This window comes from Spermophilus citellus (genome assembly GCF_964194105.1).
Source record: "Spermophilus citellus genome assembly, chromosome: 2".
Classification (NCBI taxonomy): Eukaryota; Metazoa; Chordata; class Mammalia; order Rodentia; family Sciuridae; genus Spermophilus; species Spermophilus citellus.
In genome coordinates this window covers 594,774-620,038 of record NC_138183.1, presented here as the reverse complement: position 1 = coordinate 620,038, position 25,265 = coordinate 594,774, and the positions used below count along the sequence as shown (strand labels likewise).

Sequence of the window (25,265 nt, the reverse complement as noted above, 5' to 3'; positions counted from 1 at the left end):
TGGCCTCCCGGGTTTGTCACGAGCCTTTCATTGAGCCCATCTTTTCTAGTGTCCGGCTCTCAGCCACAGCCAAGGGCCCCGTCCCTGAGGCCCTCAGCAGCCTCTCTGGGTGCCTCCTCCCCCTCCCCACGACCTCCAGCTGAGGCTGGCTGCATCAAGGCCACTCTCAGGAGCTCTTCTCAGTGTCTGGGGCCGCTGTCCTCACCTGAGAGGGCATAGGTCAGTGCTGGACCCCACACAGGACTTCCATGGGCAGTCCCCATGGGGACAGGGTGGCCCCATCCAGGAAGACCACTGTGTCCTTGCCACAGTGCAGCCAGGACCAGGCCACCTCCCCCCTCAGCCCCAGCCCCACTGTGCCCCGCCCATTGCCCAGGGTCCCCAGCAGGCTGGGGACTGCCCGGAGGCCTCCCAGCCTCCCTGCCTCCAGTTCGCCACCCATCCACACTGGACTGAAGCCGGGGTTCCTGCCACGTGGCCCCTTGCCTCCCAAAGCCCCCGAGGCCCGGCTCTGATCTCCAGGGACTGACCTCAGCTCTGCTCTGAGGCCAAGGCTCAGCCTCCTCCCATCTCTCCCCTGTGCTCTGGCCCCTCCCCCGTCTCCTCACAGGGCTTCAAGTAAGATGGGGTCCGTGGCCACGTGTGGCTGGGCAGGCCTGTCCCACCATCCTCAGTACTGAGGGTCCTCCCATCACCACCGGCCTAGACCCTCCACCAGGACATGGAGCGAGTGACAGACCTGCAGATGGCAGGTGTTCCTAAGGAGCACTTATGTCCCCACCCCATCCGTCCTGCCCGGTGAGCGGTGAGCCAGGGGTCTGCTCAGAGGCCCTCAGAGCCGCAGGTGGGCAGCTCACACCGCCCACTCCTTGAAGCCCTCTCCATGCGCCTGGTTCTGGCCTCCAATCAGGGCTCTCAAACTCATTGGCCCTGATGGCCTCTTTACATGCCCTCGCCTGGGGGGACAGGATCCAGCCATGTCAGACACTCACAGGACTTTCTCCTTCCTGGCAGAGGCTCCCACACCCTGTGGGCAGACCTGAGTGCCCCCGGGATCAGAGCTGGGCAAACACTGCCCATCACGGCAAGAGAGCGAGGGCGCGCAGCCAGCGACTGTTCTGGAGCTTTCCAAGACGCCACCGGCTCTCGCTCGCTTCTGGAGTAGTTCCTATCGACAAATGCAGCCGGGCCCCTGTGGCCCGGGGCCCCGCCGGCTCTGCCACCCACCTCTTGGCCTGTCCATCTCTCTGTGAGCTTGTGGTCCACCTCGCGCCTTCGCTGGCCCAGTGCTGGGGAGGGGTGTGTGCTCCCAGAGCCCCACTGAGCCTGCTGCACCCGCCACGCAGCACCTGCCCAGGGTCCAGCACCCAGGCCCGGCCAGCTTCTGCGGGGAGGCGGCAGGCACCTGGGTGAGGGGAAAAGCCAGAGACCCCTGAACTGCCTGCCGTGCTCCAGTGACTGCACCCATGAGGGCTGGCCCAGCGCCCCTGTTGCGAGCTCCCAGGATGCACCTTCCACCCCAGAACAGCCGCCTCAGGGCTGCTGAGGGGTGGGCGGACAGGAGGTGGTGAAGATCTGGGCAGGCAGCAGGGGGTGGCCAGGGCAGCCACCACCCCACAGCACTCCTGCTGCTGCCGGAAACTTCCCAGCTCCCCAGCCCCCCACGGCCTGCCCACCTGTCCACAAACCAGGCAGAGAGCACAGTCCCGCCAGCAGGATGGTGCCCATCGCGGGATGCACCGAGGCTGGGGGACACGGAGGCCCCCAGAGCCACCCCTGCCAGTGGCCCACAGCAGGCAGGCTCTGGGCTCACACCCACCAGGGCCTGGCCGCCAGGAGCTGGTCTCTGGGGCCCTCCGCTGGCCGAACCTGGCAGCACCCCCGGAGCTCAGCACCCTGCGAGGGTGGCACTTGTGGTCCAGGGGCTTGTCGGTCCGAAGGCTGCACTCCCACTGCCCGAGCAGGGGCCTGGTCCACCTGCCTGTCTGTCCAAAGGCCCCCCGGGGTCCCCTAGGCTGACCCCATGCTGAGGGCACGAGGGGCAGGTGTGACCCCATGGGGCCACCCCAGCTGTGCCCACCAGTGTCCCTGCCTTTCTCCAGGCCTGTGGCTGCAGGAGGGAGGTGAGTTCCTGGCAGGGAGGCCTCCCCCTTCCCTGGAGGGCGGGGTCCTCGCCAGGCAGCCAGGCAGGGAAGGGGGAGGCCTGTGGAGACCCCGCCCAGTCCTCCCCAGGGCCCTTGCTTCACTGCTGCTGGAGCTCCAGCTGGGGAAGGGTCCACACTACCCGGCCAGAGGCAGGGTGGGGACAGCCTCAAGTCCATGCCACCAACACTTGCTTTGCACACTGACCTCTGCCGGAAGCCAGGTGCCCACGCTCCTGCCCCCTGCCAGGGGGTGTCTACCAGCCACGGCCAGCACAGGCAGCATCACAGAGTTTCCTGACCGCCTTCGGCCTGGTGAGCCTCCACCCCACTAGGACCTCTGGCTCGGGAGGCACTTGGCCACACCTGGCCCCGCAGCGGGCCCCCTCGGCAACAGCAGCAGCCCCCAGGCCCTGGCCCCCCACAGCGGGCCCCCTCGGCAACAGCAGCAGCCCCCAGGCCCTGGCCCCCCACAGTGGGCCCCCTCGGCAACAGCAGCAGCCCCCAGGCCCTGGCCCCCCACAGCGGGCCCCCTCGGCAACAGCAGCAGCCCCCAGGCCCTGGCCCCCCACAGTGGGCAGGGCTGCACAGTGGGCCTACAGGGCTGCAGCTGTGCCCGGTGGCAGGGAGGGAGCCTGCAAAGGTGGTTGCAGGGCAGGGTAGGGGCCGCCTGCCCACCCTGGGCCTGTGGGGCCCCTACCTCTGAGGCCTTGCTCCTGGTCTTGAGTCTGTGCCAGGGTGGCCCTTGCTGCCCTCCGGTGGGTGCTGGGCATGGCCTGCTTGGGTCTACTTCAGGAGATTCTGGAGTGGGATCCTGGCCCCCAGCCAGTGTGTGGCCCTGGGCAGTGTCCAGCAACCTCAGGACAACCGAGGGGTGGGCAGCAGAGGTAGCTCTCAGGCACCTTTCCTGGCCACCTACCCTGCCAAGGTGGGAAACCTTGAGGGCTCCCTCCTTCATGGGAGGGAGCGTCAAGAAGCCACAGACCCCACACGCCGGGCCAGCTGGCTCAGGGGGCTGAGGGTGCCTCGGCACTGGCCTCTCAGACACCTGGCCCCAAACACAGAGGACCCTACTCCTGGCCTGAGCAGAGCAGCCTCCCCAGGGAGACTCCCAGGGCCCAGGATGTGGAAGCCTCCTGGAGTGTCTCCCTCAATCTGGGAGGATGCTAGCAAGCTCGGATGCCTCCTGACCCAGGGCCACCTTCAAATGACCCCCATCAGGTATTGCTTACAGGGCCTCCAAGAGACCAAGCACACTGCTGGCCAAGGGTCAGGAGTGGCCAGTGGCACCAGGTGCCAGCATCTGTCCTCCATCTGCACCTCCCAGGGCCAGCTCCCTGTGCTCCTGAGGCTGCACAGAGGACAGGCTGGGGATTCTCGAGGCCACAGGACACAGAGGCCCTGTTCTACGCTGCAGTGAACAGCCAAACGAAGACTCCCAAGCCCCTCCCAGGGGGAAGGGCCAGCGGACCTTCAGGTGCACCCTGCTCTCTGGGGGTGTCACCTGGAGGGGTGCAGGAGGCAGGGTGGAATGCCTCAGGACCCTTCAAGATGGCCCCCGAATTGGTAGGAGGGACAAAGGGCCAGAGTCTCCATTCCTGTTAGTATTTACGATTTTGTAGAGGGCCAGAGCCGGGGGCTGGGTGTGAGTGGAGCGGTTGGAGCCCGGCGTGGGCAGACCCAGGAGGTCCTGGGTGCTCTGTGCGTCTCAGTTGTTCAGAGATATTTCTCTCCTTACGCCCAAATTCCTATCTCAGCCCCAAGTCCCAAGCCAAGTGGGCAGACCTGCCAGAGACCCCATCCCTGGACCCCAGAGAGGCAGGTGCAGCCAGGAGAAGGGGGCAGGGGCCAGCCAGCACACTGCTGGGTCCTGGCAGGGACGCAGGCCCTGGACACAAGCCCTGACTCACACTCCTCGCACATGTGCGGCTGGCTGCCCAGAGAGCCCACGTGTGCCACCATTGCCACCGTCTAACCACAGAACCTCCCTGTCCCCCGTTAGGGTTTGGATGTGAGCCGTCCCCCAAAAGCTCATGTGAGAGACAGTGCAAGGACGTCCAGAGGAGAAACAGCAGCCTGCGGGAGCCCCGGCCTGTCAGGAGCTGCCCTTCTGCCGATGCCTTTAAGTCCTGATGCACTGGGGTTCTGAACAACGCCTGCCCCCCAGTAGCTTGGGCTTTACCTCCGCCTGGATGATGAGGCCTGCCAGGAGAGGGCGTCACCCGGTGGCTGGCCCTTTGCCCTTTGGGGGACAGGATGTCCATGGACAGCCTCCCCCAGTGAGGCCCCGGGCCGAGGCGCGCTCTTTCTTGCCGCCTGGCTTCCTTTGTGGGAGCTGGGACAAGGAGCCATCCAGAGCCCACTTCTCTGTCTCTGTGGGAGGACTTTGTGCAGCCCAGTTCCCCTAAGTGACCCTGACTGGTCTGGTCCTGCGTTCTGACACTGCCCTAATCAACCCGTCAGTCCACTTGAATGCACTGTGTGGTAGCCGTGTGCAGGTGGCCACGGGTCACCTGGGTGTGCCTTTGGGGTTTATTCTTTGTCCCTGGTGAGTCAAGCTTAGCGTCTGCTTCCTGGTGGCCATGTCCTGAGCTGCTTTCTCCTGGCATACCCTTGTGCCTTGATGTTCTGCCGCACCTGGGCCCGGAGCAACAGCGACCTCGGAAACATGAGCCAAATTAACCTTTCCTCCTCTAAAGTTGTCCTTGTCAGGTCTTTTGGTCACAGCGGCAAAAAATCTGACCAAAACATCACCCAAAAAGTGATGAGCCCCACTCCAAGCAGCAGTCGCTTATCCTTGATGCCAGACACTGGGGTTTTTTGAGCTGCCGAGGACGGAGGGAAATGAAGTCAGGGTGAGCACAGGCTAGGTGGATGTGTGGTGATGCCTTCAGGCACAGCTGGCTCAAGCGCATCCCTGTACTGAGGACAAGGCACATGGCCTGCAAAGAACACACGACCCTGAGCTGACCCTGGTTCGGGGGCAGCACACATCAAGCCCTGGGGCTGCTGTCCACTGTGAGCGGAGGCCAAGGGGTATTCTTGTCCTTTGTGGTGCTAGCCCCTGACTTACAAGGTGAGCACCCACGGAACATGGGCGAGGGAGGACTCCCTCCAGGAAGGGGAGGTGGCATGCAGTTCAGGTATACACCCACAGTTGGCATGATTTCCTTGAATTCTCCAAAGTCCATTTTGCAAGTGAAGACGCAGGCTCAGAGAGGTTAAGTAGCAGCCCTTAGGTCACACAAGTGGGAGTATCAGCCATAAATCTAAGTAAAGTGGCCTCAGATCACAGGTCCAATGGTCCCACAGGGCCCAGCCCAGCCCAGGAAGGAAGGCAGCCTGGCAGGAAGGTGAGTCAGCCTCTGTTACAACTAAATCTGGCTCCTTGAGTTGGGTGCTGTGATGGTTAATCTCATGTGTCACCTTGGCTAGGTCTGATGCCCAGAGATGTGGCCTGTCACATGTCTCAGTGAAGTTTTTTTTTTTTTTAATTGTTGATGGACACAATACTTTTATTTATTTTTATGTGGCGCTGAGGCTGGAACCCAGCATGGCACACGTGGCAGGCAGCCCCGGCCTCGACAGTGAAGGTCAATATTTCAATCAGTAGCTGTGCAGTAAAGCCAAAGATCCCCCACGTGGGTGGGTCTCATCCAATCTGTTGAAGCCCCCCCCCAAGAGAAAGGCAGAGGCGGGGACTGGGGTGGGATTCCACCTGCAGAGGCCCTGGGAGTCAAGTGCAGTCCTCCGCAAGTGCCCCTGTCGGCTGGCCTGCAGGGTGCACACTGGCCAGGCCCATGGCCTCATGCCGGCTCCTGAAAATCCTCCCCGGTCTGTAGGCACAGAGGCCTGTTGGGTCGGGAGAGGAAGCCCAGCCTCCTGGGCGCCACCCGCGGGCCTCACGGAAAGCACCCGCGGGCCGGAGGGGCGTGGCCGGGGCTGCGGGAGGGCGTGGCCGGGGCTGCGGGAGGGCGTGGCCGGGGCTGCGGGAGGGCGTGGCCGGGGCTGCGGGAGGGCGTGGCCGGGGCTGCGGGAGGGCGTGGCCGGGGCTGCGGGAGGGCGTGGCCGGGGCTGCGGGAGGGCGTGGCCGGGGCTGTGGACGGGCGTGGGGCGTGGTCAGGCCTCCCGGACTAGGAGACGGGCCCTGGTCAGACCCAGCCCAGTCACCGCAGAGCCCGACCCCACCAGCGCCGCGCGGCCAGCCCGGTGTCCTCGCCGCCATGCGTTCGCTTGGGGACCAGGTGCGCGACTGGCACCTGGGCGCACAGGCTGTGGCGCGCGGGGACTGGAGCAGTGCGCTGCGCCTCTTCTCGGGCATCTCAGAGCAGCCCGCTAGGATTCGCTTCAACGTGGGCTGCGTGCATCTGCTGGCCGGGGACCCCGAGGCCGCGCTGCGGGTGAGCGCCCCAGGACTGGTGACAGAGACCTGTCCCTGGGGAGGTCCAGGAGGGGTGGTCCCCTGGGGGTTCCCTACCCTTCCTCCCTGAGGCTAACAGGGGGTTCTCCCTCCCAGTGCTCCTCCTGAGGGAATGCCTAAGGCAGCAGGGAGCTGGGTGTTCCACGGACCGGTCAAGACCAGATGGGGTGCCTGTCCTGCCCCAGGCCAGCCACGGCAGTCATCCTGAAAAGCCAGGGCCAGCACTGGCTCCGGGCTCAGGCCCAGGGTGGGACGTGGGGACTGCCTGCCGCCCGTGGAGGGAACCCCGAGCTCAGGGTGTCATAGCTCACACCCGCCCCAGGAGGCTGCAGGCTCCCTGGCTCCTTCTACTTTGTAAATGCTTCATGTTGGTCACTGTCACAGTGGGGCCTGCTCTTGGATGTGTGACAAAGGCCAGCCGCACTCTGCCCACCACTCAGACGACAGGTTTCCACAGTTGTTGGGATGAGCAGTGGCACCTGCCTGGATGCACTGCAGGCAGGAAGCAGGAAGAACCAGACTGGGTGGGTGAGGGCGCCCACTGTCCCCACAGAGCACCTGCCCAGACGCAGGGCCAAGAGTAGAATCCCCGTTACTTCCTCCACCTGCATCTGCACTCCTGGCTGTCCCAGTAACAAACAGTCCCATTTCCAAGTGCCATTCAAGCAAGGGAATTTAGCCCTGGCTACTGGTGGGAGGGCCTCGAGTGAGGTTGGGCTAAGCCAGGCGTCCTTCATGAACAGGTGGAGGGCGTCAGGCTGTAAGTCCTCCACCGTGAGAGGACAGGGTCCTGTCTAAAGCCAGCAAAATAGGATGCAACAGCACAGGCATACTAGTTAGAGGTGTGAAAAAAAGTAGAAGGAGCCTCCACTGTGAGTAAAACCTTCTGGGAGGGGGATAGTTGACCAGGGTGTAGCTGAACTGCTGCCCGTTGGTGTGGAACTTGCACAATGTTTGCTTTGACTGCTGGGTGTGGTGGGATAGCAAACATGAGCAGCCACCCCACCTGCAAACCCAGGTCAAACCCAGTGAAACAACAGGCTCTTCTCTGGTACAGATTGCTGGAGTGAGAAACAACCCTTTTACTGCCTGTATTTAACTGATGGCTGCTGTCCCCTTGGGAACGTAGGGTTATTTCCCAGGCTGGTTTGAGGAAGAGCTGTGCTTCCCACATGATCAGCCTCTCATGCTGACACTTCATTGTTCTGACTGTGATTGATATCTAGTATGACCTTGTTTGTGAACTACCAAAAAAGCGTTTTAACAAGACAAGATTCTCATGCCCCCCCCCCACCCGAGGCAGCTGTTACTGGCACTGGAGCGTTCCTCCTAGCTTCTCTCTGTGCTCATGGTGGGCTTTCAACATACCTGGGGGGCCCTGCCCTGTCTCAGTCTGGTGTTGGGTGGCAGCAACCCTGAAGGCATGGGCAGGTGGGAGGGGCCTGCTGACGGCTCTGGGGCCAGTGGAATCCCACGTCCGTCGGAAGCACTGGGTTCTGGGCCTTGGCATTCTTGTACATTTTGATTCCAGGCATTTGACCAAGCAGTGACGAAGGACCCCTGCATGGCTGTTGGGTTTCTTCAGCGAGGAGTGGCCAACTTCCAGCTGGAGAGGTGAGCACAGGCCCCTTGAGTAAGCCAAGTCTGTTCTTCCTCCTCTGTCCCCTGGTCCCCCAGCCTGGGGAGGGACTCTGTGGTCTTGCGGAGATGCACAGCAGGCCCACACGGCCCTTCTCTGCCGTGACTCACAGGCACTTTCCCAACCCCTTTGGTTCTCTCCTCATCACATCTGTAGAAGCAGGACCTTCTGATTGTGCCCATTTCTCAGAGGTGGAAAATGAGGGCTTGATCCAGGATATTTGTGGCCACACGACTTTGTACCATGTCCTTCCTAGAGGAGAAACCAGGGAGGGCGGCCTTCAGGCTGCAGGCTCTGATCAGCCTGGAAAGCTGGCCGGGGGGAGGTGGGATGTCTGGTGGGGTTGGGGGATCTCCCAGCAGGAGCTGGAAATCCGAAATTTGGAGGGGGAAGGCCCCAGGGTGTATGCCTGGGCACTGTGCATGGTAGCGACCCACAGGCCTGCAGAAAGGTGAGCAGAGCCGGGCAGCAAAGTCAGGCTGCAGCCCCACCTCATCTGCCTGGCACCTTGGTGCACCCATCCCTTGAGCTGTTTGCCTGGCCCCGAGTGCCCAAGGCGTGAGGTCTTCCCAAGCCACAGCAGGGCCAGTGCCCCCAGACGTCCCTCACAGGCTTAACCTTGCAGCTGCTGAGGGGCCCTGCTCCCCCCAGGTTCCAGGGGGCCCTGTCCGACTTCCAGCTGGCCCTGGCACAGCTGAGGGGCAACACTGTCATCGACTACACACAGCTGGGCCTGCGCTTCAGGCTGCAGGCTTGGGAGGTGAGCAGGCACAGGGTTGTGTGGGGTGTGGCTGCCCAGGCTGCCATCTTGGGCTCTGCAGGTGCTGTCTGTGGGCCTGGGCTGCTGCGGGTGGTGCTCCTGTCTTGGTAGGCCGTGGACGGTGAGCCCCGAGGCCTAAGGCCCTGAGGAGGGCTGGTGGCGATGTGGACGGACCACTCCAGGCCTTGGGCACACACAGCAAGGCAGGGAAGGGCTGGGGACAGGCACAAGCTCGGAGGCCGGGTGTGAATTGGGGCAGGGTGTCCCAGAGCCAAGGCTCTGCTTGATCCTGCTCCTGGTTGCCAGGATCAGGGCTGGCACAGGGAAGGGCACTTAGCAGAGCCCCATGGTTCCTGGGAGTCCCTGCTTGGAGGTCTGTGGGGACAACGTGAGTCATGAAAAAGTCATCATGGGGCAGCCCAGCCGGTGTGGGTTCAGAAGCCAGGGTCCAAAGCCCAGAGCACTACGTGGTGCTGGGTGGTGGTCCTCCTGGGCCCAGAGGACAGACACCAGCTGCAGGAACTCAGGTTCTACCAGGCAGTCTTGGGGACAGAAGACCACTGGAAGGGCCAGTGGATTTCCCCGTTGAAGCAGCCAGGTTGACTAGGCACTCTGCTGTGGAGGCCAGGGGCAAAGGGCCCAGAGTACCACGGAACTTGGTGTGTCCCTGATGCTGTGGGCAGCCTGACCCAACCCATCCTGTCCATTGCAAAATGGGTTCTGAGAGTCCCCTTGGCCCCTGCAGGACCTTCGTCAGACTTGCAGGTACAGGGAACAGGGCATGGGAGGGTGTGCAGGCCGGGCACAGTCCAGGGAGAGAAGCTCTAATGTCCAAAGCAGAAGATGATGCCCCAGAGCAAAGTAGGGTATTGCCAGAGGCTGAGCTGGGTACAGGGCAGGGCCACCTGACTGCCCATGACTGGGCTGGGTGGCCACAGGCAGCCTAGTCCCTGGCCACAGTCCCCATGTCAGCTGGGCACCAGAAGCACCCTCAGCTGCTGTGGCTGGGGAGCCCATGTGGGGGAGTGGGTGGGCCAGAGGGTTCAGGGGTAGGATCTGGCCCCTGCCATCCCTCACCCTCACTCCTAGGTGTTGTTCAATGTGGCATCTGCACAGTGCCAACTAGGGCTGTGGACCCAGGCTGCTGACACCCTGGTGGAGGCCATCTCCAAGTGGCCAGAGAGGGCCCAGGACGGCCTGGACACTGCTTTGAACCAAGTGCAGGTGAGGAGGTCAGGTGTGGAAGACAGGTGAGGGTGCTGGTCCTGGACAGGCCACCTGTGGCCTACAGCTGGGGCTGGTGTTGACAGCTCAGCCCCTTGAGGGCCACTGTGTGACAAGAAGAAGCTCTTCAGGGAGGTGGCTGTGGGACAGGCAGGGTCTAAGTGGCTCCTGCCCCTGCTGCTGGCCAGCCACGGAGGTCTGCAATGACTCTATCCCAGAAACAGGCTACCCTACAGCCCCGGCAGGTTCCCAGGGGCGAGGTGTTCCGGCCCCCCCGGCGGCACCTGGAGCATCTGCAGCCAGTGGACTTCCTTGGCACGGCTAAGGTAGAGTGTGTGCAGGCCCCTCCCCAGCCCAAGCGTGGGCCAGGGCCCGCTGAGCTCTAGTGCGGCTGTGCTCCTGCACTGAGCCGCAGCTGTGTGCCTGGGGACACCTGGGGTCCAGCCAAGGCCACTGGAAGGCCCTCAAACTGACTTGAATGTTAGGGGATGGCATCCCCAGTGGGGCTGTGGGCCTGGAGGCAGGACCCAGGAAGCCCGCTGTGGAGGAGGCCGGCAGTGGCCACGCCTTGCCCCTGCCTCTCTCTGCCATACACAGGAGGGTAGGGTGGGACCCAGATGGCTGTCCTGGGCTGTACCGTACCCCCTCCCTGGGTCGGGGGCCAGCAGCGACTCCAGATCACAGAGTACTGGGAGAAGTTCCCCTTTGAAGGCAGGAAGAGGGATTTGGGGCAATGGCATTTCCCAGCATCACAAAGAAGAGCACCTTGCTTTTGCACTGGTGGCCCTTAGACTGGCAGTGTACCTGTGGTCACTTACAGCAGCACTCAGCCAGTACACTACTGTGCAGCTGCACATGGCATGTGCCACCCACAGACGTCCCTGGGGCAGGCCAGGGCAGGGAGAAGGGGCTGTGTCCAAGCAGCCATTTGCAGTCCTCCTCCCACAATACAAGACTGTCACCAGAAACAAAAAATATTTTGAAACTTGTACTAAAAATATTAAAATTATCAGCATGGATGCTGGACATGGTGGCACATGCCCGTAACCCCAGCACCATGGGAGGCTGAGGCAGGAGGATCATAAGTTCAAGGCCTTGGGGCTGGAGGGCATGGGCTCCTGCCCTCCCCTGGACAGGCATCACTCCGGCTTGCTCCCTGGCTCCCAGGCTCCCAGCCCCAGGCCTGGGTGGGGTGGGTGGAGGAAGGCACAGCAGCCGGAAGCCAGGAGCAAGGCCTTGGGGCTGGGATTGTGGCTCAGTGGCAGGGTGCTCACCTAGCACGTGCGAGGCCCTGGGTTCGATCCTCAGCACCACATAAAAATAAATAAAATAAAGATTGTGTCCAACCAAAACTAAAAACTAAATATAAAAAAAAATAAGTTCAAGGCCAGCCTCAGCAACTTAGCAAGACCCTATCTCAAAATAAAAAGAGCTGGGGTGTAGCTCAGTGGTAGAGCACCACTGGGTTCAATCCCCAGCACCATAAAGAAATCATCAGCACAGAAATGTCTCTTTTTTTCCCGCGGTAGTGGTCCAGCAGTCTAAAGCCAGGCCTGGGCAGTCCCCAGCCTGTGTATCAGAGGCTGGGAGGTGCTGGAGGTGCAGACCCACTGGGTCTGAGTGTGCCTCTGTCGCCCCCAGGTGGTAGTGTCTGCCATCCCCGGTGACCAGCACTCAGGTCTCCAGCCTCAGCAGGTGAGTGACCATCCAGCAGGCCAGGCCTGCATTTGCCTGGCTTTTGGTAAGGAGAGAACACTGCGGGACCACGGTTCTGCTCTGTCCCCCTGCCCGGGCCCCCAGCCTCCCCTAGTGGGAGGTGGGAGTGGCTGTCCCACTGGCATGAGAACCTGTAAGGACATGCAGTCTTGAGGTTTGGGGCAGAGGAGCCACCTGTTTGTCTCCCATTCTTGGCCAGGCCAGGTGAGGATGTCCCTTTGTGCCCACAGGGATGGAGAGCTGACAGCAAAGCTGGTCTGGAGACTGCACCATGGTAGGAAGGGGCTGGGTGTGGCCATTCCTGCCCAGGGACAGGACTGTCCCCACCTGTTTATAGATTGAAACTGGCTAGATGCCTGGGTGCCAGAAAAGGGGCCCTGGCCTCCCTCAGCCTACCCTGTCTCCTGCCACAAAACTCCCCCTTGGAGAGGTGGGCACATGGGGGGAGGCTGAGACTCACTGAGTCACTGTGACTCCAGGCGCAGCAAGGGAGGCGGGATGAGGGTCAGGACTGAGCTGTCCAGGGAGGGGACTCAGTGACATGACTTGCCTGGCGCAGGGCTTGTACTGCATTTGACAGAAGGGGCTGCTGAGATGATGACAGAAAGGTCCTGGGCTCTGGGAGGGCAGGGCTGTAAGCCCGCACCAGCTAGGCCTGAGTTGTGGCCCCCTGCCCAGGGCCCGAGGCTTAGACCACCAGAGAGCTGGCACCCACCGCAGTCCTGAGCCTGCAGAGACGGAGGTGGCTTTAGACCGGGCGCTGCAGGCTGAGCTCTTCGTTCCAGGCATCAGCCGCGAGCCAGCGCGTGAGCCCGGGGTGCGTGGGGCAGCCTCCTCACTGGCTGGGCCAGGGATGTGGTAGGAATCTCCCTGTGGGCCCCCAGGAGTGCAGCCTGGGCGCAGTCGGAGGCAGGCAGCCTGGAGGGCACGGGCTCCTGCCCTCCCCTGGACAGGCATCACTCCGGCTCGCTCCCTGGCTCCCAGGCTCCCAGCCCCAGGCCAGGTGGGGTGGGTGGAGGAAGGCACACACACCCAGAAGCCAGGAGCAGGGCCTTGTGGAGCCTGTGCCTGGGTGTCCTGAGAGCGGCCACCCTCGCTTTCTCGTCAGTGTCCTGTTCATTCAGCCTCGGCTCAGTGTCCCTCTTAACAGCTGCACTGAGCCGCTTCAGTGCTTAGAACTGCACCTAAGTTCACTCACTGGGCCTCATGCCCGATGCCCTGACCTGGCCCTTCCTAGTGGCTTGGTGGGTCTGAAGCCTCAGGAGGTCCCAGAGCTGGTGGTCAGTGCCCTGAATTCATCCCCGAGGGTTTGACTTGTGGCCTGCTGCCAGCAGCCCTGCTCTCAGGCCACACTGTCACACTGGCTGTCCAGGACAGAGCCCAGGGCCCTGACAAGCCCCAGGCAGGGAGAGCCACCTCAAGGCCAGGGCCCCCCAGCCCAGAACCCCAGCCTGTAACTTCCCTTGCAGGGGCACCAGGTGGAGCCAAGTGGCAAGAAGACACCTGCGCCCACAGGTAAGGGTCCTGAGTGCAAGGCGCTCAGTGGACAGAGCCGGGCCTGGCCTTTGTCCTGCAAGGCAAGCTGCCCACATGCCCACTAGCCAGTCCTCTACCCCAAGATGTCTCCATTGTGAATAGATGGCCACACGAGCCCTGCTTTATTCCACAGGGCCACCAGTATCTGGGGGGCCTGGTCCCAGCGCCTATGAGGACCCCTTGGGTGCTGGGGTAAGAGATAAAGCTGCCTGCCCCTCCCAGGCCTCACCCAGCCCCCAGTCTTTGCCCTCACCCTTGGGCCTGAAGGCCACCCTGGACAGGCCTGATGCCACTTCTCCTGGCCTCAGGGAGCAGATGCAGAAGGCCCCGAGTCCTCTGTGACTGTCACTGTGCAGTGTGCCTTCACAGTGGCCCTGAAGGCCCCAAGAGGAGCTGATCTGTCCCACCTGCGGGCACTGCTGGCTCAGGCCCTCCCGCACCAGGCCCAGCAGGGGCAGTTCAGGTCAGCCAGAAAGGCCCCATGATGCGAACTGGAAGGGACAGGATGGGTGTGGGGTGGGTCCTGAGCTGAGGAGTAGGTGGGGCACCCTCCGGTCAAGGCAGGGACCAAACTGGCTTCCCCAGTCCAGGTCTTGGGTCCTGGCAGGTAGAGAGGGAACTGGCCGCAGGGGTCAGCTCCCCAGGGCATATCTAGGCCCTGCCCAGGGTCACCCTCTTGGCCCACCCTGGGGACATTTTGCAGTTACCGAGCCCCCAACGATGCTGGACCCTGGACCCCCCTCCCTGGGGAAGAGCAGCTGCAGAGTGCCTGGAGGGATGCGGCCCTGGGGCCCCGAGGGCTGCAGCTCCAGTGCCGGGTGAGGCGGGGCAGAGTGTGGGTGGCCGCGGGCAGCATGGGGCACCCTCCTCCTTAGCCACCCCTAGCCCACTCTCCTGCCACAGGGGGCTGGGGGCCGTCCGGTCCTCCGCCAGGTGGTGGCCCAGCATGACTACCTGGCCCAGGGGCCAGAGGACCTGGACCTCCGTCGCGGGGATGTGGTGGACGTCCTGTGTGAAGGTAGTCGGGCACAGCCCTTCCCTGGCACTGTGGGGGCTGCCCAGGCACAGGGTGCTGCTGGGCTGAGTGTCACCCATGTGTCTCACAGTGGACAAGGCGTGGCTGGAGGGCCACCTGGACGGCCGCATTGGCATTTTCCCCAAGTGCTTTGTGGTTGCAGACAGCGCCTGTGAGGAGCCCCCACCCGGCACCGGACCCCAGGCCTAAGCCATCCAGGAAAGACTTTAATAAACTGTCCCTACCACGTGGTCTGTGTTTTGGATAGGCCAGCAGAGGGTGTGGGGGATGGGAACTGGCCCCTCTTTGGATCACAGTGGGCAGCCACAGCCCCCTCCCTCCCCAGGCAAATGGGGACCCAGGGAGTCCAGCCTCCCTCCCATGACCACTCCCACACAGCCTGGGTGCTGCCGGGCACCACCTGGCTCTATGCAGAGAGGCCCGCTGTCTGGGGAGCCACACACCGGCCAGCACAACTGGGTGACACGAGGTGGGGGACGGGAGGCCTGGCTTCCGGGAGGCAGTGGCTGTGCCGGACTTGGCCACCCAGTCCTGGGTGGAGTCGGGCTTGCTGTCCAAGGGACGGCTCCTGGACATCAAGGACCTGGCGACGGCTCCCAGCTGAGCCCCAAGGGCATCCTGTTGGACACCTGGCTCTCTGGGCCCCGCCTAGTCCTGCACCCAGAGGAGCTGCACTGCAGCAGCCCCGAGGATGGCTGTGAGGGTCAGCGCCACAAACACCACGCCGGCCACCCAGACGCCATAGCTCTGTGCCCGCCACTGGGCTGGCGCCTCGGCCGGGATCCTGCCCGTCAAGTTCAGCATGTAGCCCAGTGTCCAGCCGATGTCAGTGCCACCAGCCTGCAGGGTACAAGGCAGCTGAGGGCTGTGGGGCGGCCGAGTAGCTGCCCCAGAGTCCCCAATCCCTGGGGCAGATGGGCCGCAGCTGGGGGGTGGTCACCTGCTTCTGAAACTCGATGTTGGCCCAGGTCTCCTCACTGAACCCGAAGGCCTCCAGCAGCGTGAGGATGTACAGGCTGGAAGCACAGTAGTCCCGCAGCCAGCGCTCCTGCCCCGGGTAGCTGTCTTCCACCTGGGCCCAGGGCCAGGGGCTGTGAGGCCCAGGGCCTCCCATGCTCCCAGCCTGGGGGGCCAGCCCACCCAGCTGGGTGAGCCTCTGACCCTGGCAGGTCCTGCCAAAGCCCTTCCCTTGCCCCCTGGGCCATACACCTCGTAACAACCAGAGGCTTGTCACCCTGGGACCCCGGGCCCGGCCTCCACCAGGAGCAGGACGGCCCAGGGGCGCCCTCCCTTCCCACGCCCGCCAGCCTGCTGCCCGCTGCCCAGAGGGCTCCACTGACAGCTCCTGTCTGAAGGAGTTTCAGAGACCCTGAGGCCCTGCATGCCCACAGGCTCCTACCCACCAGCCTCCAGGGCCTCTGGCAGAACTCCCAGATGGTGGCGTTGGCGGTGCGGAGTGGCTGCCTGGAGGTGAGGTTCAGGAAGTGGAAGGTGTAGTAGAAGTTGGAGAAGGCCTGGGGGCAGAGGGAGAGGCCATGACCAGCCCGGCCGTCCCAGGGACCCACTCCCCAGAGCCAGCCATGGCTCTTTCTTCCCACTGCCCCCAGCCCAGGGTGCTCCTGTTCCTTCTGGGGCCAGGCAGCCTCCTGGGGCTCTGAGGGAGGCCATCCTGGGTGGGGGCAGCGAGCGGAACTCACGTAGAACTGGCCCTGCACAGGGGGCTGGTAGACCCCGTTGAAGGCACAGTCTCCTGGGCCCTCGCAGCTGGAGAAGTTGAAGAGCTCCCGGATGGCGGCCAGGCAGGCCCCAGGGTTGCCTGTGCCCTCAACAGTGAGGTTCTGGGTGAGGTCCAGCTGGGCTGCCATGTGGACACAGGGCGACTCATAGAGGGAGGCCAAGGGCAGTGTGGTCTGGAAACCGCTGAGGTAGCATGGGTGACGGAGGAGGGCCCCAGGGCTGCTCTGCAGGATCACAGGGGGCTTGAGCTGCAGCCTGCCTGGCCTCCCGCCCTCCCTGGGCCAGCCTGACCTGCACCAGCGCAGCCAGCAGCCTGTTCAGCATCTGGTCCCGCCCAAAGCAGAGGTAGCTGTGAGTGTAGATGCTGTAGTCCGTGCCGTACAGACGGAAGGTCGCCCGGGTGCTCTCGTCCAGGATGGGGCCGCGGGGCAGGAAGCTGATCTGGGTGGAAGCTCCCCCCATGTCCAGGGCACCCACCAGCGTCCCCTCTGCAGGCTGGATCCACTCTCCAGAGGAGTACTAGCCACAGACAGGGCCACTCAGCCCTGGCCAGCCACACCCCGCCCGGGCCCTGGCCAGCCAGCCCCACCCTTGGGCTGCCCACAGCACCTTGACCAGCCTGCCCAGGACATAGTTGATGGTGATCCAAGCCAAAGCACCTTCATCCTGGCCAGCCAGGACCTCAGCACCCCAGAAGTCCAGAGGAGACTGGCCCAGGACCCCAGACACCGCTGCAAGGATGTCCCCTGCCTGCGAGCTGTTCTTCTGGCTGGGCAGTGGAAACCAGGGGCCAGGTGGCAGGAAGCCTGGCCCAGCCCCTGCCCACCCTGCCCCAGGGCTCTGAGCCCTGGCTTCTGAGCCTGGTTTACCTAAGCAGCCTCATGCCAGCCGTGGCCCCCAGGAACAGGGGTGTTCCCCGGTACTGGTTCTCTGGGATTAGTACCAGCGCCTCCTCCAGGCAGCCCTTCAGGCTCTCGCCAGCCTGTGTGGGGTCAGAGGTGTAGGAGGAGATTCCAGGCCCTGAAACACAGCACCCCAAGACAAGCTGAAGCCCCGAAGGTGGGTGGGATGTGTGGTGGCCCCCAAGGTCTGACCACATGTGACAGAGCTGGAGCCCGTGGAGGCCCTTCTGAGGTTCTGAGTGACATGCCCTGAGCTTTCTGGCCTCTCACTTGGGGAAGTAGCTTTTCCCTTGCAGGGTCCTGGAGGGCAGGCCCCAGCTGGTGGCCGTGGTGACACTGGGAGCTCGAGAGGGCTAGAGCTGGAGAGTGGAGGCCGGGATGGGAGCCCCTTGCAGCATCTAGGCTGCGTCAGAACAGGCCCTGCTGGGCCGGCCAGGCTGGCATGGGGGGCGGGGCAGCAGGGCTGTGCGGGTCCCTCCCGTCCCACTGCCCATCTGTGGGACCTTGTGTCAGCCACTTCCTTTCTGAGTCCCTCTCCTCGGGCGGATCAGCTCAGGCCTGTGCCTCCCCCCAACTGAGAGTCCCAGCCAGTCAGCCCCAGCAAGTCCAACACCAGGTAGTGACCCCACCGACCTTCCACCTGGCAAGCCAGGGCCTGGCTGACCAAACCCGTGTCCTTCTCCTTGTCTGCTGGCCACTGGTACACAAAGAGAGAGGTGTGGGAAGAGCCGGCGTCGAACACAATCCCAAACTGCAGGCAAGACTCGGGTCAGCAGGGTGGGGCAGGCTGGTGGCCTTGCCCTCCAGCCTCCTCCTCCCCGCCCAGTCCAGGCACCTTTGTGTCTGCGGGCAGCAGGATGTTGGTGGCCTCCACCAGGATGAGGACCAGCACCGTGAGGCCCGAGGCTGTTGCGGTCCCCAGCAGGGCCATGAAAACTCGCTCCTTCCAGGACAGCGCCATGGCAGCTATGGGGCTGGCGTCTGCAGGGCAGGAGCATCAGTGGACACCTGGACTCTGCCTGCTGCCCTCACCCTGGCCTCCAGAGGCAGGGCCTTCACTCTCCCAATCTCCCTCCAGAGGCTGCCATCCTGGACTCTTCCTGAGCCTCAGATAGCCTACCTCGGCCGCAGCAGCGGCTGGGGCACCATGAGCAGGGCCACCGCCACGCACCGAGCCGGGGGAGGCCACCACTCAGAGGGCCTGTGGCCAGCAGCAGTTGGCTTTGTCTGATGGCACCCTCAGGGCCAAGGCAGGCGCTGTGGGCCCACAGATGGGACTGGCAGAGCCCCCTCCAGATCGGGCAGCCCACTCTTCCCACCTCAGGACCCTTGTCCCTTGTCACCACAGGAGGAGCCCAGCTCTGGACTAAACTCGGCCCCAGGCAGAGTCTCTCCTGGAACTGAGGTTAGGCCTGAGCAGGTGAGGGCTGGTGGCCCTGCTGACCCTGGTGAGGCCAGGTGTTATCCTGGGTGGCTTAACAGACATCTTTCTTTTTGGAAACCCAGCCTTGGAATGTGAATCTGAGACTTTTTGGTTGGCCCCAGAGGGCCTCTAGGCAACTGACCAAGAGTGACTATGAGGCCTGGACATTCACATCCCTCCTCTGCCCTCAGGGCAAATAGGGTCTCAGTCCCCAAGCTACACAATGCAACCCTGTGCACAGGGCTTACAGGCTGCCCTGGCCAGGCCTGCTTCTGGTGCCAGCAGCACAGTGGGCACCGCTGCCCTCGAACTAGCTACAGCCAGAAATGCACCTTGAGTCTTGGGTAGGTCAGGACCCGACACCCTGAAACCTATCCTGGTCCCTCGGGAAGACCAATGTCCCAGGTGCTTCATCAAGAGGAGTGGCAGGCAGGGCTGGCTGTGTGTTCTGACCCGAGGCAAGAGAGGACAGGTAACCAGTCCAGGTCCAGCGTCCAAAACCAGCACCCCCAGCCACCTCACAGGCCTAAAGAGGCCACAGGCAAGGGCCAAGGACACAGAGACTCCACCTCCAGAAATGTAGAAGCTTAGGTTCTAAGTCTGAGCCCAGTGAGGAGGAAGCAACGACGGTGCATGTTCCCACAGTCAGGACAGGACAGTCTCCCCTGGACGGCCCCTGCCCAAGCCAGCCCCTGCCCAGGATGGCCCCTGCCCAGGACACACCCCATAACCAGGACAGCCCCTGCCCAGGACAGCCCCCATAACCAGCACAGCCCCCATAACCAGCACAGCCCCCATAACCAGCACAGCCCCCATAACCAGCACAGCCCCCACCCAGGACAGCCCCCATAACCAGCACAGCCCCCACCCAGGACAGCCCATGGGAGCCTCACCTGGGCTGGCAGCCACCTTGCAGAAGCAGGTGAAGGAAGCAGTGTACCTGGGTGCAACTGGCCGTCCTCTTGCACACCTGCTGTCCTCCACCCCTTGTCTACACCGGCCTGGCCCTGGGGTGGTAATGGGGTGGGGCATGCAAAGAATGGACTGCAGCTAGGGGCCCTCCAGCTATGCTGGGCGCTGGCTGGCAGTGCCCACCTGGGCCTTGGGCCCAAGGGCAGGGAGGAAGGGCAACACCCCAGTCTTAGAAGGACTTGAGAGCTGCCCTAGGGACAGGTGGGAGGGCAGGTCTGGGGGAAAACCCCACGCCCCGAGGCAGTGGACTTTGCTCTCCGCCCCGCCTCTAGGGACCAGGCCAGGGCCGAGTCAGGTGACCAGGAGGCCAGAGGCAGGGAGCCCCAGAAGGCCTTCCCCTGGCCTGTGCTGGCTGTTTTCAGTCGCTCTTACAGTTGCCTCTTTCCTACAAGTGGAGCCTGGGGCACCCTCCAGCGTCTTCCCCTTCCCTATAGCCAGCCCCTGGCCTCTGGCCTGTGGACAAGGCCTAGAGGGGCTGGTGGATGGCCTTGGCCTGCACTTCCTGGCTGCCTGCCGCAGCTGCTCTTGCGGGACTCTCCCCTGCACACCCACCTGCGCCTCTTGGGTGAACACCAGGAAAGGGATTTGGGTATGTGAGGTGACGTGTGTCTGACCTGACACAAACTGCGACCCGTGTCCCCTGGGGGGTCTAAGCTGGCTGCACCCTAGCCAGTGCCTGGTGCCAGTTCTTACTTCTGGCCAGTGGGCTCCTCTGGCCTTGCTGCGGAGCATTCCCCAGGACCGAGGCTGCTGGCTGCCAGCCTGCATGTGCCCACAGCACCTGCTGGAGAGCCCTCAGCTGGGCACCTGCCCTGACATTCAGCTTAGTGGGCCCTTACGTAGCATACTGGCCAGGGCTGGAGGACAGCTTCTCCCCATCTGTTGCTCAGCTGCTCCTTGCTCTAACTGTGAGTTTCACAGCACACATTTTGAAGTTCCTGGCGAAATCTGATTTACCGTCTGTTATTTATCGATGTCCTTTCCACTTTGTGGCAGGCCTCTGCTTCCTGCAGGTCCTGATTTCTTTCCCGGGGGTTTGTGCTGTTGTGTTGCACTGTTGAATCTGTCTCTGGGAGGTCTGGACCACGTCCATCCCTCTGCCCTGGGCCACCTGCTCTGCCGCTCCTCCACAGACCCCTCAGCAGCCCTGCAGGAGATGGAGCATCCGGACTGTGTGGGTCTGTCTCCTCCACAGTCACGGCACAGTCCTCCGCCTCCATCCTGTGGATCACTTCTCTATTGCAGCTGCTGCCCTTCCGCCAGCCTGAGTGTCTGAAGAGCACGGTCCTGAGGGCTTTATGGTGCTGAGTAGATGCTCCCAAGGAGAACTGTCTTCCAATCATGGGCACAGTCTTTGTCTCTCTGCTCCTTCAGGGCTCAGGCCTTCAGCACTCTGCCCTCATCCTCCGGCTCTCAGCAGATCCAATGCACGTCCCCGTAGACGGACACCTGACCAGAGTGCTTCGCTTGGGGAAGACGCTGCAGCAGCCCTGCCCCTCACTCCGTGCTGGCTGCTCCTCAGAGGTGCACAGCAAGGCTGGTTTCTGTGCTGCCTGTACCCTGAGGCCTCCCTGAACTCACAACTAGTTCTAGGAGTCGGGTGTGTGGCCTGAGCTTCTGACATAGACACCACATTTTCTAGAAATAGGAAGGGCTCCTTTGCCCCTCTGTAACCTGCCTGCCTTGGTTTCTACCCCTGCTTCCTGCCCTGGTGAGGGCTCCTGGCACTCTGGGTGGACGCAGAAGGAATGGGCGTCTCTGCTACCTCGTGTCAGAGCAGTCTTTCAGGCCATCGCTGGGTGAGGCACTGGCCTCCGGGGGTGAAGTTCTGCTCCTGGTACGCCGAGGAGTAGCCATCCTGAGTCGGCTGTGTCTCTAACACACTTTTCATTCTTCAGTTGAAACAGTGGTCTCTTGTCGTGGTTTCTCTGGACTCTCAGCTGAAGGACTGATGGGTGCTGGGCCAGCCTACTTCCTGGATCTGAACTGTGCTGTCTCCTCGTGGTCTGACCCACATCCGTGGAGGCCTTCCAGCCCACACTTCAGTACCTTCTAGTCCCCCAGGGACTTGTCTAGAGCAGGAACGTCTGAGTGGCCAATGCGCATATTCCCAGTGCTCGCCATCCATCCCAATCTACTCAGACTCAGACGGGTGACCTTCTGGCCTGTGCAGGGTCTGTTTCACGTGTTGTGCTTCTTCTCGGTGACTGCCCTGTGTGCAACACCCAAGCCTCTGCCAGAAGTGAGGTCATGCCGTCCATGGAGGACAGGTGAGCTGGAGGACTTCACTGGCATGAGTTAGGTGCCGGGAGCTCAGGATCAGTCCACAGTGTGCTCTGACATGGATACACAGTGCAAGGTTTTGCACTGACCCCCGACAAGGCTCAGTGCCAGAGGTTTGCAGGCACCTACCTCGTGCCCTAGGTATTATGAGGCAAGGCTCAGAACTCCCTCCAAGGCGTGCCATGGAGACTCTAAATTGCCTGGCCTTCAGTGTAGGAGCTGGCTGTAAAGCACTTCTCCACCCTACTCTACCTGGCACTGGATCACATGGCCCTCACTCCAGAAGGATCCTGCCCCATGCCTGGAGGAAGGAGTGCTACACAGACGCTTGCTGGGTTCCCTCAGTCCACAGCAGCAAGCCTTTGGTGTCCAACCTGGTTGCCCATGCTCCAGTCACCTGTTCAATGAAGTCTCCATGAAAACCTAAGAAGATAAGCTTCACAAAGATGTGACCCAGGTGCAGTGGTGCATGCCTGTAATCCCAGAGGCCCAGTGGCTCAGAAGGCTGAGACAGGAGGATCACGAATTCAAAACCAGGTTTGGCAACTTAGCAAGGCCCTAAGCAACTCAGTGAGACCCTGACTCTAAATAAAACATTAAAAGAGCTGGGAATGTTGCTCAGTGGTTAAGCACCCCTGAGTTCAGTCCCTGAGAAAGAAAGAAAGAAAGAAAGAAAGAAAGAAAGAAAGAAAGAAAGAAAGAAAGGAAGCAAGCAAGCTCGCTCCTAGATGGCTGAGCATGTGGAAGCAGCCCCTGCCCACACTCACTCTGCAGCTCTTTATCTGCATCCTGTGTGAAAAGAACAGAAGATGCCAGTGATGGCCGGACTTCCCTGAGTCCTTGAAGCACTCCGTAACACCAACAACCCCAACCAGAGGTCGTGAGGACAGACTTACAGCTGGGGGGTCAGAGCACAGGTAGGTCAACCTGGGATTGTGCTGGTACCTGGGGCAGTTTTGGTGACGCCGTCCTCCACTTGCAGAGCTGCGCTGGAGCAGAGGCCCCCGCTGGTGTCGGCTGCAGCATCCCGTTGCTTCCTGGTGGGGAGCAACTCCTACCTCTGGGGCCACAGAGTCTGCTTGTGCTGTGAGTGTCTGAGCTGATGTTTCCTTCTGTATCTTCAGATTTGGGGTCAGGGAAGTGGGAGGTGTGGAGAACATGGCTCCCAGGACGTGTGGCACAGGAAGAGGAAGGATGATAGGCTAGGGGACAGGAACTTTGATTTGGAGCCTCATGGGCCGTGGTCACAGGCTTCAGTGAGCTACCAGTGGGCTCTAGAGCTGGTGAGCCTGGGGCTGCTCCACCAGGCACAAGGTACTGCAAGACGACGAGAAACAGGGAAGCACTGTCCCTCGGTTTCTGCCATCTGTGACACTAAAATGAGACAGGAGTGAGTTCTGGGTGGGGCTCTGGGGCTGGGCCAAACCCAATTGGTGGTGTGAACCAGCCACCAGCCTCGAGGCCACCCCAGAGGAGAGGCTACACCAGGAGGACAGACATTGCCTGAAGGGCAGGACTTGGTCACAGAAGACCTACCAGCTTCCGGAGCCTTGGCTGATATGGATGCAGAGTTGGGCTGGGTGGTGTGTTGGTGTCCACACAGCCCAGAGAAGCCTGATGGCTGAGCCCTGTCAGCACTGCAGGAGACTGCTCCCAGGAGCATCTGGGGAGATGATGAGTAGGAGCCACCACTAGGCCTGTTTGCCACCTACAGAGGCCATGAGCAGCACCCAGCAGACTCACCCCACGTTAGGAAAATTCCCATGCTTCCTAAATTTAATTACAAAGGCCAAAGGGCAAGGGAAAACCCTCTCAAATCCTGAGAAACAAACCTTTTTGCTAACCAGGTTCTGCTCAGACTAGACACCAACCTAGCCAGCCTCGGGGACAGTGGGACACGGCTGATGCTATGAAACATTACAGAACAGGGAAAAACCAGTTCCAGCCACAGAGGAGCCCCCTGGGCCACAGTTCACCTGGACTCGTGACCACCCTGTTGTAGTCCCTAGGGAAACCCTCACCTGCCGGTACCGTCTGGCCTGACCCATTCCAGCCCTGGCCACAACCAGCTCACATAAGACTTGAAGGAAGGTGGTCCTATCTTCAGGAGGGACCCAGCACTTCCTGGGAAGATCCCCGGTACTCCTCCTCCTCACTCACCAGAGCCCAGTTCTCCCCACCCCCAGGAGGACCCCCACCCGCTGTTCCCATGGGAAGCTGACCCGCCGTCATTTCTCCCAGCTTCTCCTCATTCTGGGGCCAAGAACAAACCCCCTCACTGCTCAGTCAGCTCTTGGTTTATAATTGGAATCCACAAACCCAGTTTGGGGTCAGAAATCGCTAATGGGGGACGAGGCAAGGGAAGTCAAGCCACCACCACCACCAACCCTGGAAGCCTCACCTCAGAGGCGGAGCAACAGCTCATAACAGCCCTCCTGTCCCCATCTACAGCCATGAGGGTGGCAGGTACACACCTCACATCTTCCTTCCCAAGTCTCCATCAGAGCACGCTTGGCCCAGGCCCAGCAGACCACCCGCTGCCACTGGGGACGTCGTGGGACCTTTTGGCCAGGCCTGGACTTCTCTGACCAATGGCAGCAGCAGCTGAATAAACACTTTAGTCCAGACTATTTGGCCTCAAAGTTTGGTCAACTGTGAGCAACTCTGTGGGCTGGCTTCCCATGACCAGGACCCAGGTCACAGGGAGCCCTTTGATTTACGGCTGCACCCTCAGGGACAGTTCCAGGAGCCATGTGGAACCTGGGCCTCAGGCAGCTCCTGGAGTTTGCAGATGCTGACAGAACATTAGGTCAGTAGCAAGAGAATGAGAAGGCGGGAGAGAGTGGGACTCGGAGGAGGAGGAGGAGGAGGGAATGTGCATGGTTGCTGAGAAACTGACTAAAGGAAACACAGGGTATCAGCAGGAGGGACCTGTAATCCCAGCGACTCACGAGTTCCAGGCCAACCTGGGCAGCCTGGCAATACCCTGTCCCAAAATAAAATGAAAAGGGCTGGGGACATAGCTCAGCAGTGGAGTGTTTGCCTGGCCTGCAGGAGGCCCTGGGTTCTACCTCCAGCACTACACCACAAAGAAGTCAGGTGCCTAAATGAACATCGATGGAGCAGAGTCCTAGCCAGGCCCTATCGGGAGGGTGGAGCTGGTGGAATCAAGGCAGAGCTTACAGCAGAGCTGGTGTACTTGAACCTGCTTCCCGTGGAGTGACTATCATGGCAGTTATCGAATCTCACTGGAGTGGAAAGTGGGAGGCATGTGGACCTACCCATCCAGCAATGTTCATGGGACTTCTAATAGAACCAGGGAGGTGATGGGAGACACAGGGCAGAGCATGAGCTGCAGTGCTGGCCTGGACAGGTCTCCACTGGACAGCCCTTGGTGGAGGGCCATTGGGGCTCCAGCCAAGGCTTGGGTGCATCTCCCGACAGACAGACGAGGAGGCTGGATTAGAGAACTCCCC

The 25,265-nt window shown here is 61.8% G+C and overlaps 2 protein-coding genes across 2 annotated transcripts; one reads left to right on the top strand and one right to left on the bottom strand.

The window, feature by feature from the left end:
• Positions 1-6,335: 6,335 nt before the first annotated feature.
• On the top strand, positions 6,336-14,668 carry NOXA1 (NADPH oxidase activator 1). Its single transcript, XM_081270185.1, has 14 exons — positions 6,336-6,541; positions 8,093-8,175; positions 8,852-8,960; positions 10,050-10,184; positions 10,403-10,510; positions 11,826-11,879; positions 12,131-12,174; positions 12,579-12,717; positions 13,370-13,415; positions 13,570-13,628; positions 13,745-13,899; positions 14,140-14,254; positions 14,340-14,454; positions 14,543-14,668. Exons 1-14 carry the CDS (start codon positions 6,365-6,367, stop codon positions 14,659-14,661), a joined length of 1,458 nt encoding a protein of 485 aa, XP_081126311.1. The 5' UTR covers positions 6,336-6,364; the 3' UTR covers positions 14,662-14,668.
• Positions 14,669-14,762: 94 nt separating this feature from the next.
• ENTPD8 (ectonucleoside triphosphate diphosphohydrolase 8) lies at positions 14,763-19,915 on the bottom strand. The gene is made up of 10 exons (XM_081270080.1): positions 19,428-19,915; positions 17,947-18,092; positions 17,745-17,862; positions 17,079-17,229; positions 16,819-16,978; positions 16,501-16,728; positions 16,170-16,433; positions 15,876-15,986; positions 15,413-15,544; positions 14,763-15,312 (listed from the first exon to the last, which is right to left on the bottom strand). The coding sequence occupies exons 1-10, from the start codon at positions 19,564-19,566 to the stop codon at positions 15,121-15,123; spliced, it is 1,641 nt and encodes a 546-aa protein (XP_081126206.1). The 5' UTR covers positions 19,567-19,915; the 3' UTR covers positions 14,763-15,120.
• Positions 19,916-25,265: the final 5,350 nt, after the last annotated feature.

Excerpts from the sequence above, each read along its gene's own strand:
- NOXA1 (XM_081270185.1), top strand. The coding sequence starts at position 6,365 with ATGCGTTCGCTTGGGGACCAGGTGCGCGACTGGCACCTGGGCGCACAG. Across the intron at positions 6,542-8,092 it reads ACCCCGAGGCCGCGCTGCGG|GCATTTGACCAAGCAGTGAC; the intron begins GTGAGCGCCCCA and ends TTTTGATTCCAG. Across the intron at positions 14,255-14,339 it reads GGCTGCAGCTCCAGTGCCGG|GGGGCTGGGGGCCGTCCGGT; the intron begins GTGAGGCGGGGC and ends CTCCTGCCACAG.
- ENTPD8 (XM_081270080.1), bottom strand. The coding sequence starts at position 19,566 with ATGCCCCACCCCATTACCACCCCAGGGCCAGGCCGGTGTAGACAAGGG. Across the intron at positions 17,230-17,744 it reads CCTGGCTTGCCAGGTGGAAG|GGCCTGGAATCTCCTCCTAC; the intron begins GTCGGTGGGGTC and ends GCTGTGTTTCAG. Across the intron at positions 15,987-16,169 it reads CTGTGCAGGGCCAGTTCTAC|GCCTTCTCCAACTTCTACTA; the intron begins GTGAGTTCCGCT and ends CTCTGCCCCCAG.